The sequence below is a fragment of the Battus philenor genome, unplaced genomic scaffold (genome assembly GCF_028537555.1).
Source record: "Battus philenor isolate CCGP_79_NKW_IND1 unplaced genomic scaffold, ilBatPhil1.0.hap1 SCAF_14, whole genome shotgun sequence".
NCBI lineage: Eukaryota > Metazoa > Arthropoda > Insecta > Lepidoptera > Papilionidae > Battus > Battus philenor.
In genome coordinates this window covers 13249754-13262071 of record NW_027181676.1, presented here as the reverse complement: position 1 = coordinate 13262071, position 12318 = coordinate 13249754, and the positions used below count along the sequence as shown (strand labels likewise).

Genomic DNA, 12318 nt, shown 5'->3' with positions numbered 1-12318 from the left:
ACAATTATAAAAGAATTCCAGTTCCATCCGCTTATTTTATAACAAATTTGATTTTAGTTAAGTTTGAAAAATTATTATCAGAAAGAAATATATTGTTGATTCAAGCACAAGCTTCTGAACAGTAATTTTGTCTATGTATTGCAATAATGAAAATGGCCGCTTGACCGTCGAAAGCGGCTTGCTGTCAAAATATAAAAATAATTTCATGTAACGCGTATGCTCTATTTTTAAGAAGTTGAACGGTTTTAAACAAGTTATTTTGTATCAAGACTAGATGATTTTAATCAATTTCATTTCAAATATTGTATCAATTTACTCGCAAAGGTCATTTACACCTTTGCAAATTGGTCCGTGTCGTGCGTACTAAAGCAGCGCTTGTGAATCGGTGTTTACGTCCCAGGATGAGCGAAGAGGGCAGTGAAGGCTCGCCCGTGCGATTTAAACGGAAAACAAGGAAAGTGGTACCCTTGTCGTCTGGGTCGGACTCCGATAGCGAGGACAACGTCGGCGTGGCGGGGACACGTAGAAAGAGACTAAGGGTGAACACAGTTCCAATAGTCGAATTAACTAATTTAAGAAAACATAAAAATGTAAGTGACTAAATGTGTTTGCAGGTTATAAGTGACGATGAATCGAGCAGCAGTGGGAGCTCTGTGCTCGGAGGGGCGCGGCGGAGACGGAACCTACCTATGCTGCGAGATTCAGAGGAAGACAGCGACACCTCAGGCTGGGCTTCTGAGCGTTCAGACGCGCCTAAAGCAGCTCCTGCTGCACAAGCCATTGCTGCTCCGTCTGGATTTGCATCGGATAGTTCTGAAAACAATTCCGAGAAATGCTCAATCTGCCTCCTCCGTTTTACAAACCAGGAGGTGGGAACGCCGCAAAACTGCGAGCATGTCTTTTGCTTGGACTGCATATCAGAGTGGGCAAGGAACGTCAACACATGCCCTGTAGACAGAATGAAGTTTGATTTCATTATTGTGAGGTCACATGCGGGTGGAAGGGTATTGCGTTCAGACCCTGTTAAAGTGACTGAACGGAGACCCTCTGTAGATATATTGATATTGGATGATTCTACTATTTGTGAGGTTTGTATTTTGTTTGAATATAATATGCTATAATTAAAGTAACATTACAATATTAGTAGTAGAGTTTACTGTTTGCTAAATTTGAATAGTTCTTATTCACAATTCATTTATTTGTTTTGTTTGATTATAATTAAATTGAAACATCAAATATATACAAGATTTGTTATCAAGTAAAAATATGATTATCTAAGCACTTCAATTAGTTTTTTTACTTTTGATGTATGCTTTTAAAGGAAAATGCAACAATACTAGACATCAGCTTGGAAGGTTATATTCCAATTGTTTTCTCATGATGTGATTAAATGGTCACTATTAATGCTGTTTTAATATTATATTTGATGCTTCAGGTTTGTGGGAATGCTGACAATGAAGAGACTATGTTACTTTGTGATATATGCGACCTTGGTTATCACATGCACTGCCTTTCTCCACCCCTCACAGAGGTAATTAATGCATATGGGTCATATATTTAATTACTACTTATAAAAATGATGCATATGAATTTTTGGGACAATAATGAATAATATCTATAAATAGAATTTATGTAAAATTTAAGGTTGGTTAATATGAACACTGAAGGTCACAGAACTTCCGGAAAAATTAAAAACATTGGTTGAAATGATAGAATTTTGCATACAGTGGTTCCTCTACTTTCATATGTTATTGTAATTCTTGAAAGTATGAATAAGTTTTTAAACTTCGGAAATTATTTAAAAATATGTAAATCAAAAACTGTGTTTAAACTATCTATATATCAGTGTATAATAATAGGCAGGTAATTTTTTTTCATAAGATGTTAGGAATGTCTAACATTTTCCAAGCTTCTATATGTCAAAAGATTTAATTATCTCTGAGCTACTCATGTTTTTGTCAACTGCATCATGTCTTAATTCCTGCCAAAATTGATCAAATAGTTGAAAAAAAAGTGTCAAAAACTCAACTCATGTTGCTCCATAACCAACACTAGCACCTGATTTGGCTCTGCGACATCTGGATATTCAGGAAACTCAAAAATGCCAATGCCTGGATATTGTTTTTCAAAAGTGCAGATATAAAACCAAATCAAAGATCCTAAAAACTTTACGAACAGAAGATTTTTTTGAGAACAAGGTGTAGAAAAAAGTGTTTTATTGGACATGGATTACTTCGCAGGGCTTGAATTTGATTTGAAAATAAAGTATTAAAATTTTATCAACAAATTCACCTTATTTTTTGGTCACTTATATTACCAGTGATGATTTATTGCACAGAAACTTGGTCTGTGGCTCTGGCCTACGTCCAGCAGTTGACATCTTACAGCGGAAATAATTACGATAGATGAAGAAGTTAAAGAAACATGTTAAACGCTTTTGAGTGTGACCTTTTGTCTCTGGCAACCTAGTAGCATTGATGGATTTTGATTATTGTACTTGTTTAAAAAAGATTCACAAAATAGAATTTTAAGATTGATAGATGATGAATTGATAGTTAAATAAGTCAATAACCATATTAATATATATCTCTAGTTCTTTTTGTAAACACAGGGTGAATGGTTAAAAGCTTAAAAGGGCTGAATATAAAGCTAATTTATTTTTTAGGAAAAATCAATATCAGAATTTCGATTACTGCATATTAAAATTAATTATTATTTACTATCTGTTCCTGCAGAATTTGTACCGCCAGAAATTATGCGCACTTTATATGAGGTTATTGAAAATAGTTACACAAGGGTATAAGCTTTTTGCTGACAAAAAAGCTATTCAGTCACCTCTCTCTCTCTCTCATCTCTGTCTCTATCATTCCTGTTTAGACAACTTGAATGATACCTATTCTGTTGTATATTCAAATTTGAATTTTGACATCAAGTTGCTGATGTAGTCCACTCTAGTCTAATTCTACTAGTGCTATCCTATAACCTTTTTATAGTCTTTTATATATTTTTACAATGAAAAATGTGTTGGAATTAGATAATACCTGAGTTTCTTGAGGCCTTGGTTTGGTTTTTGATGTAATAGTGTTGTCATTTGACTTGGCTAAAGTGTGTGCGAAGGTGCCAGTCTCAACCTATGTTAAAAGACGAGGAGGGTGCGATTAATCAAACTCACATGGGGTATTTGAAAACAGATTTCCTTACGTTTATATACCTACTGTGTCTCGATGTGTCAAACATTTACTATGCATATTATAGGTATCTTAATATTCCCTCGTAATAAATATATATTTGAATGTATTTATTGTAAAAGTCGTATTACTATAAGATAAATATTTAAAAAAAACGTTCTGTTTAAACTATGTATAAATATTAATTTATGTAATATTTTTTAGTATATTTTGATTAAATAGATATTAAGGTACATGTAAAAATTTAAGGGATCAGTAACTTAAATTCCTTATTAACATTCTCTAAACCTTTTGCAACATTATTGTTTATGGTATATACTTCATATTTAATTTCCAGGTGCCTTTAAATCAATGGCTTTGTCCAGACTGTGATGATCTGTTAGTTGATCTATCTGACGAAGAAGATTTTAATTTGGATGTAGAAGAATTGGATATGCCGGAAGGGCCTAGGCAAGTGCCCCTAAGACAACCAAGAAATGTAAGAAGGTCATCAAGAAATCGTAATGAAATTAATCAACCTTCAACATCAAATGGGCGCCGTGGTCGTGCAAACTTGGATGAATTACCGACCACCTCCCGAGGAGTTTCTTTGGCTCGTCAACGCACGCACTCCAAAAGAAGGTCAACAGGAGTACAGCGCAGGCGGAGAAAATCGAGGGCATCCCAAGCTGTTATTGTAGAATATAAATTTAAAGACAATGGCGAATACACTGTTATTAAAAGGGTTAAAAAGAAACAAAAAAAGGTTAGTGTTATATTGTAAATATGTATATAAATGTATAAAAATAAGTCTCTATTTCCCTTCATCGTACCATAACTTTAAAACAATCTTACCAATTTCATAACAATTTGCAGAAGGTTCTGCCAAAAAATAGAAATCATAATACCTTCAAGACTTAACTCTTTGTGATGGGCTTTGAACTCTGAGCATTTGTCAGTTCAAGTCCTGAAAATTTATACTGTCATTAACACTTGTATTGGTCAATATTTAACGGTCACAAAGTTTAATCAATAAATAAAGTAATTACACTGAAATATATTATTCGAGTGTAACTGTATCATAAACTTTTAGGCAGTAAAGTCTGTTAGGACAGCTATTATATAACATAATTCCTGTTTAAATAATTTGGTATAAACTAAATAAAATGACAATGGCTGCTCAGTGGTAGAAGATTGAGACTTACAGTCGTGGGTTGCAGCTTCTTCATGTATGTAATACACACTTTATGTAGTAATTGTATAAAATTGCCACCACTTACAAAAGGAGTTTTCAGAGGATGGGCAACAGCATAATCTGCAAACCATAATACCACACTGCGTATGGTAATATTTGTTTTTCTTTCATACAGACAAAGACACGGCGGCCACGCACAGCTGCTAGAAGATCACATGTTCGTGCTAGCGTCCGTGCCAAACTAGTGAACTTGAGTGAACCACGTATTGGACCAATCTACCAACCACCCTCGAATTACCAAGAACTATCTTCTCTCCGGCAAAGAGCTGGAATAGTTTCTCTTAGTCTTTTCGGAAATGGTAGTCAGTTAGATGATTTTTCAGATGATGAAACCGATGTTACTATTTCTCATGGACCTTTAAGTGCTGTAGCCGTTAGACCAACCTCTAATATACTAACAGCATATAGACAGGTAAATTATTTATTCACGCTACTAATTAAGAAAAACTATTTTGAAATACCTAATGATGTTTTATGTTTGCAGGCTAGAAGAAAAATGATTTCAGTACCTTCACCTCCTCAGGCGAGCACTGCCCCGGACATCTTATCCAGTATTATGGAGAGCCAAACTCTCTTACATTCTAAAAACACTGTCGTATCTGTATCCAAAGATGGCAGCATTGATATAAAACCACAGATTAGTAAATCTATCAATTTGCCAAAAAAAGACAATAAGCTAACAGACTCAAATGAGAAACTGGACTTGACGAAAGGCGAAGACGCGGCAAAGAAAGCGCCTTCGTATCCAGGACAATCCCGAGGTGGCGGCTGGGGTGGTGGCTACCGTGGTAACTACCATAGAGAACAAAACTCCAATAACTTCAACAGAGGCAATAACTATGATAACAATTACGGAGGCAACTACCAAAATCAAAGGCAGGGTAACATGAACTACCAGAATAACATGAGGCGAGATGATTCTGATTCGTATGGCAACTATGCCAGAAGGCCTCCCCAATACTCTCACAATGATGACTCTTATTTTGATAGAACCAGAAGACAAATTCCGAATGAAGCAAACAGAGGTCCAAATTATGCACAGCATCAAAATCAGAGATTGAACGACCAAGGACCTGGTCGATTTAGCCTGGGTACATCCTGGCAGCCTTTTCCCATAGGTCCCGGGCCGAGGTTAGAGAATCCATTAATGCAAAGCAGACATTCTTTTGGTGGATTCGAAAACCCACTCGACATGCGAATGGGTCAAGCCCCACCTGCAGTCAGTTCAATGAACTCAAACAATGATATGTTCCCTCGTTCAGATTCACTCAATACTCTAGTTGATAAATCGCAAACGTCCAACTATCAGCCGCTACCGGAGCCTCCGATTTTTAATTTTTCCAAAATGCCTGAAGTCGAGAAATCGGAGGATGAGAAAAGTGATTCGGGCTTAGTGATCGACACAGAAAAGTACGATCCCACTGAACCTACGAACGACGATGACAGTTGCGACGAAGAGAAACCCACAACGCCCACGGTTCCTGACCAATCACCACCACCTACACCGGCTGCTGTTCAGAATATATTGGCGGGAATCGATACCAGTACAATTAACGTGCCTCACAATATTTTAGATAGTGCTGTAAGACAAGTATTAAAAGAACACAGAAATTTAATATCATCACCTAAAATGCAACATGACGTGTCTAATAATGATAAGAGCGATGAAGACTCGGACGGTGACTGTCCGAATTTTTCGATTTATTCCGCTACTAGTGTTCATATAGCTAACAACAGTGGTAATATCACCGTCGATGTCGCTAAAGAAGTGCCTCAAGATAACCTCGAAGACCTCGTCCAGGAAGACGACGATATTTCCCCACCAGAAACAACACCAACTCATGAAGTACCAACTACGGAAACTATCCACAAATCGCCTATAGAAGTGAATAATAGACCGAACTATTCTACATACGACAATAGCGTAAAGAAGAAAATCGATGAAGAGTATAAAGAGAAGGTCTCTAAAAGATGTCCAATAACCACTAATACACGAAACCCGATCAAAATAAAACTAAACACTACTTCACTTATAAAAAGGCAATTGAATCTATATGATGAAGATACAAACGAAGAAACTGAAATAGATAAATCTGAGACAGCAGACAAATCTGAAACAGCAGATAAATCTGAAAAAACACCTGAAAAAATTGATATACCTGAAAAACTTGATAAATTTGAGAAAACTTTTAAATCTGAAGCATTTATACCAGACGAGGAAACGACGGATAGCATAAATAGTCCCAATAAGACGCAAAAATCCTCAATGGACGAAGAAAGTAGTCCAGTTCCTGTAGATAAGGTTCCTTCTGAAGAAAGTAAAGAATTTGAAAGACAAGCATCAACTCACACTCCCGATACTGAAATGTCGGAGGAAGTTAAAGGTGACGATAGTCCATTAAAAGTGGAGAGTCAAGTACAAAATGGAATGTCAGGTGATGTAATTGCTGAATTAAACGAGGAATCAAAGGAACCACCTCCAACAGAACAGGAACAAGAATCAGTAGAAGCTGATGGTGAAAAGGAAGAAGACACTTTGAAATCAGACAGTGAGAAATCTGATAATGAGCTTCATTCCGAAGACGATGATTCAGATGATGAATTATGTCTTAACAATTTATCTCCGGAAAGGGATGTTACTCTGGAAAAAGAAAAAGTAGTAGAAAAAATGACGGAATCTATAAGCGAAACTGAAGATGAACGTAGCTATACGCCTTGCTTAGATGAAAATAAATCAAAGGACACATCTCTGGAAAATGAAAAAGATAAGGGAATCGAAGGCCTTGATACTGAAATGATATCCGAGGATGAAGGAAACGAAATGTTCTCAGAAAACGAAAAAGCTCCTTCGGAAACCACGATTACCTCGCCGGCACGGACACAAGAAACGGGAGAAGAAGAACGGCTTCTGACCAAAAAGAAGGAAGTCAAGGGCGAAGAGCGCGATGAGAGCAAAAAGAAAAAGAAGAAAGATTCTAAAAAGGATAGCAAAGAAAAAAATAAAACTAAACTCAAAAAGGGTGAAATATCGTTTAAAAAACTTAGCAAAAATGGCAAAGAGCGAAATTATAGAGAAAGAGATAAGGAAGAAAAAAGTAAGAGTAAAAAAGATCGCCGTGAGTCTAGCGAAACTGCTGAAGAAAAACAAAAGAGGCGAAAAGAGAAAAGAAAAGATCTAGAACGATACGACGTCCGTACCGTGGTAACGGAGAAAAGAAAAAAGATGAAAGATCCTTTCGGAAGAGATATTTCTCCGCGCATGCGGTCCACGTCACTGTCACCACTCGGTGACTCACCCACGCGTCGCAGGTCCTTCTCCAGGAGCCGAAGATCGACCTCACGAATTCGAGCGTCGTTATCTAGAATAAGAAGGTCCATATCGCGAGGGCGAAAGTCGCCGTCGAGGTCTAGACGATCGCCGTCTCGCGGAAGAAAATCTCTGTCTAGAAACCGCAGGTCTCTGTCCCGTGTTCGCAGAACGCGCTCTCCGGGAAAGAGGTCGCCTTCTATCTCCAGAGGAAGAAGGTCTCCCTCGAGAGGTAGACTGTCGCTGACTAGAATCCGGGGGTCCCCAGTGCGGGGCCGCAAGTCGGCGTCTAGGGGGCGGGTTTCGCAGCTTAGGATACGCAGGTCGGTGTCGCTGTCGCCACGGTCGGGCACTCCGCGTGCGTCACCGCGGCGAGAGCCAGAGCGCCGACGACGCCGCTCCGTGTCACCGCGACGTCGAGTTTCGCCTCGCCGGGTTTCGCCCCGCCGTCGCCGATCCACGTCGCGCGCCCGCAAACGCCGCCGCTCTGCCTCGCGCAGCCCTAAGCCTAAACCTACCAAGAAGAAAAAGCGTTCACGTTCCGAGCGACCTTCTTCACGCCGCCGCTCGCCGCGCCCCAAGTCGCCCAAGAGGAAAAAGAACAAACGACCCACCATCAGCCGTTCACCCGAGCCGGAGCCGCTGCGCGCGCCCGCCGACTGGTCGCCGCCATCGGTGGACTCGCGCCTGCTCTCCCCGCGTACCCCACCTCCAGATCTCTCACCTGACCCCTGTCAGTTGCGAGTAGTCGTCGCCACTGACGACAAGCGTAAGCGCAAGGAAAAGAGGCGGCGCGACCCAGACCGCCAGCGACACAAACGCACCCGCGACGCCGTCGGACCCTCCAAGGAAGTGTTCACTTCCGGTGACAACATTCTCGTCAGCGTCAGCTTCAAGGACCAAGAACGGGAAGAGCCTGGTGACAAGCGCAAGCGGCGCGAGACTAAGCGCGAGAAGCGAAAGCGAAAACGCACGACCGTCCCGCCTGAAACCGAGACAGTGAAACCCGTTGCGATTATCGACCTTGAGCGTTCGCCGTTCCGCGAGCTCACACCCTCACCTAAGAACGTGATCGTGCTCAGCGATAGCGATCACGCTGATAAAGAAGAGACCGCTGAGCGGCCGCAGGAGGTGGAAAGTGCAGCGCCACCGGAGCCTGTTGCCAGCGCGCCCGCCGCCGGGCCCAAGACTCCGCCTGAACCAGAGGCACCGCCCAAGGCTGCATCACCACAGTCAGGAGGTTCACCTCGCTCGGCAGGCTCACCGGGTTCGGCGCGATCCCCGGACGCATACGACCCTTTCGAACCAACGCGTTCGCCCTCCGCGTCTGGGGAAGAAGCAGGCTCACCGCGCGCCATGACACTAGAAGCTGCCCAGCGCACCAATTTATCTGCGGATGAGGTACTAGCACGACGGCCGCTGTCGCCGATGGAGAAGGTCCTGGCGCTGCTGCAGTCGACGCGCGACGAGGCACCAGAACCCCCGCCTGGACCGGAGCCTGAGCCGACTCCGCGCGTGTTACTGCCTGAGGCACCCCGGACAGCACCGAAGCTGTTCGTGGGTAAGGCGGAGCCCATAAAGTCGCTGCCGGTGAAGCCGATGGCCCGGCGCGAGGATGAGCCTGATGACTCTCCGTACTCGCCGGGCTCCAGCGACTTCGGCGATCTATTCGAGCCGCCAGCGGGCGCCGCCCGAGCCCCTCCCAAGCGCGACGTGTTTGACGCGCTCTTCGACAAACCGCCCAAGCGTAAGAACAAGTCCTCCGCTGCCAAAGTACCCGTCAAGTTCAACAAAAAGAAAGGTTATTATTTATTACAAATTTTTGATTCTTTAAAATTTTATTTATTGAAAGTAATCATTTCCGTCATAAAATCATCGTAGAACTGGCTATTTTTACATCTTTCATGCCAGCGACAAACTGTCCAGCTAGGTATTTAAGCCTCAATCCAAGAAAAAGATTACTTTCAGAATCCAACTCAAATGGGCAGCATTTAGGAAGCTTCGAAACATCTGTTGTCCAAAAAACCGCTATCCTGTAAAGACGAAGATCTTTTGCCCGTATATAGTGACATGAATCAAAGACATGGTCGTTTACTATGGTCCTGGTGAGTAATGGAGAGCAATTTGATGATGATGACATCTTCATTTAAAAGCGAATATATATATATGTATATGCGAAAATGTTGTCACTTAACTCCTTGTTTCTAAGTCATCCAGTTTCATGTATAATAGAAATACCATGTATCTCCAATCTATCCAAAACACGCAATGTGCCTAGATAGGTAATTAAATATAGTAAAGAACATAACTTCACAGGAAATAAGACCCATGTTGGAGTAAAGATCGATGAAGACAACCTGAAAATCTTGGACGATTTGCCCAGCTCTGCAGTAGAGATGCAGGTCAAAAGTAAAGTGAGTATTGTCTTACTTATTTTCCTTTTATTTCCGTTTTGTCTCTCTTTTCACATTTATATTCCCCTTATTAATCTTTTTCCATGGCAATATGGGAGATATTGTCAGAATATTGGAAAAAGATTCTACTTACACACATATATGTCACATCTGATTTAGTTTTTTTTTTTATTTATTTCATAAGTCTGACGAACCTATAAAAGCCAGAAAGCCTAATTGCACCCGATACCAATCTAATATAATCACTGATACTCTTGTAAAAAACAGTGCTTTGTCTCCTTTAACTTATCTTAACTTTCTTACCTTCGTCTACTCCTTTTTATTTCGTTAGGATATCTTCTGACTGTGAACTATCCTTTATACATGTAACTTTAATTATATGACTGCATCTATGTCCACAGTTCTTAAAGAAGCTGAACCGGCAGGAGCGCGTGGTGGAGGAGGTGAAGCTGGTGCTGAAGCCGCACTACAACAAGAAGCACGTCACCAAGGAGGAGTACAAGGACATACTCCGTCGCGCCGTACCTAAGGTTCAATATATCTATATATAATACTGTGATCAAAAAGTAAGGTGAACTTGTTAACATAATATTCTTTATTTATTCTTCCAAATTAATTTTAACCCCTTCAAAGTAATCCCTTTCTGATAAAACACACTTTTGCCAATCTTCAAGCAATTCAACAGCCGGAATAGTATTTTTCTGGTATAGACCTACTTCCATTTAATACTGGTGTGGGCGAATGGCCTCTTTGGTTTTCCTAATATCTGTATTTCAGTAAGGAATCTACACTGGTTTAGGCTGAGTCAAATGATATTCTAACTTTTGACTAACAGACGCTTGGCAATAAAAGACAGTCCTACCAAACGAGAAAAAATTTCCAGCCTTCCTAATGCCCAGGAGTAATAAATGACGATTTCACCTTACTTTAGGATCACAGAGTATGTACTTGTGTGTTCTGGAAGGGAGGCTAGGCACAGGGAAGTGCAGCATAGAACGTCCAACCACAAGATGGCCAGTCAACCCTATGCAGGTTAACGGAAGACACTTGATACAGGCCAATTCTAACCAGTCCTTTTGGATATTATCTATTATGTACCTATGGAGGAGACCTAAGGCCAATGAATGTTATATATATATAAACCTTAGCACTGGAAATAAACACAAACTTGTTGTAACTAGTAACTATGTAGGCTTCATAAACTTAACTCCTTTGTAGACACCTGCATAAGCATTTTCAGTAATTTTCCTTGTCATCATTATCATTTCACCAGCAGGACATTGACTGGTGAATTTGTTCCACTTGTTGCTACCGCCTATTCAACTTGACAAATTTGCTGGGCTGGCCCTGTTTGACATCTCTGATTTAATGCATTCTGCGTTACTACGATAGTGTAGTTGTTCACTTTTGTTTTTATAATTTAAAAAACACTTTCTTACTATATTAATTCTTATTATGGTATATGTTAATTGATTGCAAAAAATGAGTTATACATTCAGCACATTGAAGTCGTCAAATTAATCACCCTGTGTATTAAAATGCGTTCTGGAATTAAAGGGATGTTATGAATGTATGTATCCGTCTTCTTTACCCGAACCAATATATATTTTTACTTAATATCCAGTAATGCACATTGGTGTAATTACGTTATGTAATATACTGCCAGAAGTTATTACTCAGTTGCATTTCAATAGAAAAAATAAATTATTGTAACATATATCGAAATAATCATGTTACACAGGATATTGTAAAATTGCTGGACTTTCTGCTATATATGCTAATGAGCTATACATTCGTTCCACCAGTCTACTGTATATATGTACACCATTCTGGGTTGACACTAGTAGATTACATATAGTGTTAAATGTATAAGTTAATATATTTCGGGCAGCTTTTTAGGTTGTGTCCTCAGTTTATAATGACGCCAGTGTCCGTTCCAGATCTGCCACAACAAGTCCGGCGAGATAAACCCGACCAAGATCCAGGCGCTCGTGGAGGCCTACGTGAAGAAGTTCAGGAAAAAACACAAACTGGGTCTCGCGTAGCGGGGCAGTCGAGTCAGTGCACGTCGATTTATTGTAATTATAATTTATGTACGGACAACGTATTTTACTTAATATTTTATTTAAACGAAGAAAAAAAATATAGAAATTAAATAGAATATATAGATTTTTT

At 40.2% G+C, this 12318-nt stretch overlaps 1 protein-coding gene across 1 annotated transcript; it reads left to right on the top strand.

The window, feature by feature from the left end:
* The first annotated feature begins 162 nt into the window (after positions 1-162).
* On the top strand, positions 163-12246 carry LOC137918469 (PHD and RING finger domain-containing protein 1). The gene is made up of 9 exons (XM_068761282.1): positions 163-539; positions 615-1088; positions 1436-1531; positions 3526-3933; positions 4538-4834; positions 4907-9530; positions 10046-10143; positions 10545-10673; positions 12084-12246. The coding sequence occupies exons 1-9, from the start codon at positions 402-404 to the stop codon at positions 12186-12188; spliced, it is 6369 nt and encodes a 2122-aa protein (XP_068617383.1). The 5' UTR covers positions 163-401; the 3' UTR covers positions 12189-12246.
* The last annotated feature ends 72 nt before the right edge of the window (positions 12247-12318 follow it).

Bases quoted from the DNA above. Each gene is read 5' to 3' on its own strand.
- LOC137918469 (XM_068761282.1), top strand. From the start codon at position 402: ATGAGCGAAGAGGGCAGTGAAGGCTCGCCCGTGCGATTTAAACGGAAA. The intron at 1,089-1,435 runs GTTTGTATTTTG...TTGATGCTTCAG, and splicing joins ATGATTCTACTATTTGTGAG to GTTTGTGGGAATGCTGACAA. The intron at 4,835-4,906 runs GTAAATTATTTA...TTATGTTTGCAG, and splicing joins TACTAACAGCATATAGACAG to GCTAGAAGAAAAATGATTTC.